Source organism: Suricata suricatta, chromosome 2, assembly GCF_006229205.1.
Source record: "Suricata suricatta isolate VVHF042 chromosome 2, meerkat_22Aug2017_6uvM2_HiC, whole genome shotgun sequence".
NCBI classification, from domain to species: Eukaryota; Metazoa; Chordata; class Mammalia; order Carnivora; family Herpestidae; genus Suricata; species Suricata suricatta.
Genome location: NC_043701.1, coordinates 121,693,723 through 121,700,026, shown reverse-complemented (window position 1 = coordinate 121,700,026; position 6,304 = coordinate 121,693,723). Strand labels below are relative to the sequence as shown.

Genomic DNA, 6,304 nt, shown 5'->3' with positions numbered 1-6,304 from the left:
GTAGGAAAGTGGATGGACCTTGAGGGTGTCATGCTAAGCGAAATAAGTCAGGCAGAGAAGGATAGATACCATATGTTTGCATTCATAGGTCTAACAGGAGAGACCTGGCAGGGGACCATGGGGAGAGGAAGGGGGAAAGAGAGTGGGGAAGAGTGAGGGACACAGATCAAGGGAGACTACTGAATACTGGAGACGAACCGTGGACTGAAAGGCGAGGGGGAGGCGGGGAGGGGGTGATGGTCATGGAGGGGGCACTTGTGGGGAGAAGCACTGGGTGTTATATGGAAACCAATTTGACAATAAACTATTAAAAAAAAGGAACTGTCTATAAATAAATGTCTATAAATAAAATGTCTATAAATAAAAAAATTAAATTTCTTAAATAAGAAAATTTTAATTTATGTGAACTGAAAATAAATCCACCAGAGAAAATGTAGATGTTTTGTAAAAACATTTATCTAAAAACTCATGAAAATGTTCAAATGTGAAGGATTAAAAAAACAGACAAACAGGCTTGAACTGTAGCTTTCACTAATACTATAAAAGTATTAGTTTTAGTATTAGTAAAAGTTCCATGAATTGATTTCTTTGACATATGTATGATAGCTTGCTTTTAGGATTCTGTGAAAAGTTATTTCCTTCTTTGGAAGGTTCAGGGAGGGTTGGGAATAATACATCTTTTGCTATGAAGTAGGAAAATCTACCTCTCAATTCTGATACTGAAATTGATATTTATAAGAATCTCTAGAAACACAAAGTACAAAATCCTTAACTTTCATAATGTAGTTTATAAGGAAATCAAATTTCCAAGTTTCATGATCAGTAGTCTATTCCAAATAACTAGCCTAATACTTTAAAGATGGATAGAAGATCTTTGGTTAGGAAATTGTTTAAAATAATCAAAATCTCTCAACTAACACAGTCATCAATAATATTTAGCATTACTTTCAAAGACCTTAAGTTTCACATAAGTTATTTATATAACTATCTAAATGACCCAAATTTATCATCTCCATTAAACAGATAGAAGGAGGGGCGACTGGGTGGCTCAGTTGGTTAAGCGTCTGACTTCAGCTCAGGTCATGATCTCACAGTTCGTGGGTTCGAGCCCTGTGTCGGGCTCTGTGCTGACAGCTCAGAGCCTGGAGCCTTTTTCAGATTTTGCGTCTCCCGCTCTCTCTGACCCTCCCCTGCTCATTCTGTCTCTCAAAAATAGAATAAAAAAGAAAACATTAAAAACAATAAACAGAAGGATATTGTATTTATCCAGGACTAAGTCATGAAGCAGTAATACTTAAAAAAAAACACCTTTCACATGTATGTAAACTTTTAAAAGTAACAGTTAAATAATGTCATTTGTATAAGACATAGTGACAGAGAACATTTTATGTCAATTTTAATATTATATTTTAAAGAATTCTCAGTTAAGCTAACTCCTGCTTTTCATTTTTAATATTTATGTCAAACCAATTACTAACTACCGAGTATACATTTAAATATAATTTTGACTAGAGTGCAGACAGAACACCTAATTCTGCTCTACTGTTAACCATTTACTGAATTCTCTAACCCACACCCCCTATATTTGGAAGACTTTCATTTTTTTCCATTACCTGCATATTGACATATGATGGCTGTGGGGCCAGGCGAGCCCTTTCAGAGTTCTGCTGGGCAGCTGCGGCCCTCTCGGCCGCACGCTCACTTCCAGGAGCCTTCTTGTCAGCCAAAGGACTTTCTGCAGCACTTAGTTCAGGATCTGAGAGCAGTCTGTCAGTACTGCTGTGAAACAGTTTGGAATTTAACATTCCATATTTATATACAAATGTACTGAACATCCCCTGTGTGCCACATTTACTACTATACATCTTTACCACTGTCAGCTATTTATGTATTATTTCATTTAGTCCTCACAATACCGCTCTGAGGTAAGTGGTAGTAGTATTCCCATTTTACAGATAAGGGAAGTACCTTACCCAAGGTCATACTTCTGATAAATGGTAGAGCTGGAATTGATCCCAAGCATATGACTCCAGAGCTGCCATTGAAATGATTTCATGATACACGTTTACAAACACTGTATGTAAGGCATATCATATGGTACATATGGAATAGACACATAGACAAGATTTCTAATTTGCATATGTCAAGAAGATAGTGATGAGTCATGTATATGCGGTCTAAACAGAAATGAGTTAATCTGAAGGCATGCAGATGATACAATTTGTGTGTGTGAAATGCATAGGATAGTGCTAACATATCTAATAGATATCATATAGATAGCAGATAAATATTTTCCAACACCTGTTCATGGGTGAACATGGATGAACATAAGAGTGTTCCTTAAAATAGGAAATATTATCTGAATTATAAGATAGGTTATGCCCTATACCAATGCACCTCAAGTCAAATCTAATTCCAGGTTAAGCTTAAGGAAAGGAGAAATAAGAAACAGTATTAGTCAAAGAGCTGATCTGTTCATTCATTCTCTCTTTTATCACTCACTATTTCATCATGCCAGAGGATTCAGAGGAATTCAGGATAGGCTATTGGAACAGAAGAGGAGGAGCAATGAACTCTGCTGACAAAGGTTCAGAGAGGCTTCACACAGGACACAGAACTAGAATTTAAAGGGTGTCTGCAGGTTTACCAGGGTGAAGGCTGGGAGAAAAACACAAGCAAAGGAAAGGAAGCAGGTAATGTGGACAGCTGGTGCATTTAGAGCCAGAGTGTAATAAGATGAGATTTGTGTGTTCAAAAACATTTGCTGGAAGAAAATAAAGGACTGACTGAGCTGCTGACAGTGCAGAGGCGGTGAGGGCGCTCTGGAGGTTGCAGTTTAATTCAGATGAGAGGTAAGTTCAGAACATACTTAATGATGAATGGAAAAGGCATTCCTTCAAATGCTTCAACACAGGGAAAAAAGCAAATTTACTTTTCTAGCCTATGCTGAATAATGTTCACTGTGGCTCTTAGGACCATGTGAAGAAAAACACAGACAAAGCAGATTTGGACAAAATGGGAACAACAGTAATTAACTGACCAAAGAGTTTATAAAAGCAAAAAGATTTTGGTAAGAAAAAGACAAAATAAAAATATAAAGGCTATATTTGATTTAAGATACTCTCCTCTGTAAGGATATACAAGAAAACTAATAAGATAGTAAAGGAAATTGGGTGAATGGAGATGGATGGGAGTAAAACCTTTCAACACAGAAGCTTTCCACTGTATTTTTTGAAACATGAATAGATTGCCTATTTGAAGAAAACAAAGTAAATTGGAAAAGAAAATAGAGTAAAGATAATACATCTGTAACTGTGCTATGGTAAGGGAGAGTTATAGTTAATACATTATATGTATTTCTACTCACTGTGGTTTATAATAAGTAAAATCATGAAACTTTCAAATATTTATTATCAAAGTTAGCAATTAATTACCTTGGAACAAGCAAGCCATAGTTTAAGTTACAGACTCAAAACAAATGAAGGAGAATTCACAGCTGGAATATTTCTAACAGAAAAATCAGACAGTAAATATTGCCATGCTGAAGAGCAAAGAGGATGTTAAAGTTTCAGAGCAATAGAGATGGGTTTAGGAGATCAAGATATAAACCCAACCACTATAGAGAAGACATGATTGAAAATTACCAAATGCTATTCCTTAATACAATTTTTAAAAGGAAAAAGAAAAGATAATTATAAAGAAAAATAAAAAACACTCTTGGAGAAGATCAAATCCACTTGATCCAAAGACTACAAACTCTGAAGTTTAAAACAAACCCAGCCTGTTATATTTTATTTCAAAGGATCATGGGATTTTAAAGATTAAAATACATACTGTAAATGTGAGTTTTTCGTGCCCTGTAACAGTTCTACTGTCTGCCTCTTGGCACAGGAAACTTTGGAGGGACCCAGCATCTGTTTCAGGTCACCTGCATTCCCAGAATGAGAAGGACTTCGAGGCATGCCTACTTCAACAAAAGCATCATTACAACCTGCAGAAGGGATAAAGTGAAAAATCCAAGTGTCACCTTACCACCAATGACCACTTGTGATGGAAACAAATCAGAACCCAACTCTAGGAAGACACAGGCATACCAGCTTTCAACTGCAAAGAAGGCAACTTAAATTCAAATTTCAAATCTGCAGAGAGACCTTCATAATTTTTAAAAGATTTTATGGGTGAAAGGGTTATAAGAAAAGAAATAACTCTATTGGAAAAAAATTATGTGTGTACATTTAGTAAATCGATGCTTTCATCTTACATAATTAATTAAGGAAGCTCCAATGTAATGGGAAGTGATTCTTTCTGTGGGATGTGTTTTTCAGTTTATTTTTTCCATGTTCTTTATAATTTCATTCAAGATGTCTTTCTGCATCCTCGAGGCAGAATGAGTCATAACTTTGTTAGCAGAACCAACATAAAATCAGTGCAGAGACTTTCTACAACCCCCTTTTATCCAAGTAACAAACAAGGCTGAAGTTCAGAAGGGAAGATACCTTCTGCAGGATTTGATTGGGGAGATGCCTGCTCAGATCCAGTTGTTTGTCTAGATGGATCACTGTGATTCCCACTCAGTACTTTTTCTCCAAGTGATGAAGTGGATATTGTACCGTATTTTATGTTTGGAGACTAAAAAAAAATAATAGAAAACAACACCTAGATATAATCACAATTATAAAATTCATTGCAGGTGAAAGTTTAAACATACTACCTACCTACGGCTTATCTCTTAGAAATAGCAGAGATCATTGTGGGGAAGAGCACTAGGTGTTATATGGAAACCAACTTGCTAATAAACTATTGATAAAAAATAAGAAAGAAAGTGCATAGATCACACTACTCCAGCAAAGGACCTTACCTGTGCATGTCCATTTAAAGAAACAGAGATTTTTTTGCCTTCTGTCTGCATACTGTTGATATGGACATCAACAGGAGTCAAACCAGGAGGAGGAGATGGAGCTGTGTGCCCATAGGTGGGTACTCCAGACAACAAAATATTGGTTAATGTGGCTTGGGCAGTAGATGGAATCATAAGATGTGGTATAGCAGAAAAACCTAGAACAACATTTTATGAAGACAGATATTAGACTGGAAAAAACTCAGATTCAACAAACATTACTTTATTATTTTCAGTAAAAACAAAACCCCCCTCAGGTTTGTTGCTATAAGTTCAGACGATAATTCAATTTTGATACCTCCTCTGTAAACAGGTTTAACATTACTAAAAATATACAAAAGAATGTTAAAATAGAACAAGCCTTTAGAGAAAATTTAATGTAAGCTCTTCATAGTACTGGTGAGGAAACGAGCTAGATTTAGCATATCCATATGACTACCAAACACATCTGTCTGACTGGAACCTATATTTTTAATTTCCAGGTCAGTGACCTTCTGGAGTCTACCCCACTGCTTCCTGCTCATCATACTCTTTTTCCTGATCTGTCTGTCATGTCTGAAGACTATATTTTGCTTTTATGAAAAACTCACTGCTTTGTCATGCTTCATTTTATTTATTTATTTATTTTTATTTTTTATGTTTATTTATTATTGAGACAGAAACAGAGCATGAGTGGGAGAGGGACAGGGAGATAGGGAGATACAGAATCTGAAGCAGGCTCCAGGCTCTGAGCTGACAGCTTGAACCCACAAACCATGAGATCGTGACCTGAGCCGAAGTCGGATGCTTAGCCGGCTGAGCCACCCAGGCACCCTAGTCATGCTTCATTTTAACTAATTTACACATTGAGAAATTTGTGTTTAGCTTTGAACTATAATTTTTCCCTAAGGAAACAGAAACACTAGTGAATTTTATTTAAAAACTGATACCTAAGAATGCATGCCTTTGATTGTACTTAAATGATACTCACCTGTGGCACTTGAAGTGTTAGCAAGTGGGGGTGCCCACAATGTGGGGCTGGGGGTGCCAGAACTTGGACTTTGCAAAGGACTGACTGAGCTATTAAGAGCATTCAAGAGTGAATTTGGGGTTGTTGATGTGTTTAGAGATAAGGTGGTAGGCCCCAAAAGACCTGTAATAAATGAATGTAAAGTCAATATGCATAAATTCAAGACGTAAAAATACAGATGGCACCAATATTGCCACTTGGAATTCACAGATATAGTCTGATATTTTCCAAATATAAATAACAGGTTACTTTCTTTCAAACATTTACATGAAATACTGCAATGAAACAACTCTTACACGGAACTCAGACTATCCACAAACAGATGCTGATCAGAAAATGGGATACAGTTGTGTGCAAACCAGGGAAGTGGTCAGGATCCCTGAGCACTGCCAGCTGCT

The 6,304-nt window shown here is 36.5% G+C and overlaps 1 protein-coding gene across 1 annotated transcript in view; it reads right to left on the bottom strand.

Moving 5' to 3' along the window:
- BICC1 (BicC family RNA binding protein 1) overlaps positions 1-6,304 on the bottom strand; it is a 307,521-nt gene that overhangs the window by 21,700 nt on the left and 279,517 nt on the right. Inside the window, exons 11-15 of the mRNA XM_029931720.1 lie at positions 5,868-6,029; positions 4,859-5,055; positions 4,497-4,629; positions 3,835-3,991; positions 1,614-1,779 (exon numbers count right to left, since the gene is read on the bottom strand). Coding sequence (XP_029787580.1) covers positions 1,614-1,779; positions 3,835-3,991; positions 4,497-4,629; positions 4,859-5,055; positions 5,868-6,029 — 815 coding nt within the window. The remainder of the gene's footprint in view (positions 1-1,613; positions 1,780-3,834; positions 3,992-4,496; positions 4,630-4,858; positions 5,056-5,867; positions 6,030-6,304) is intronic.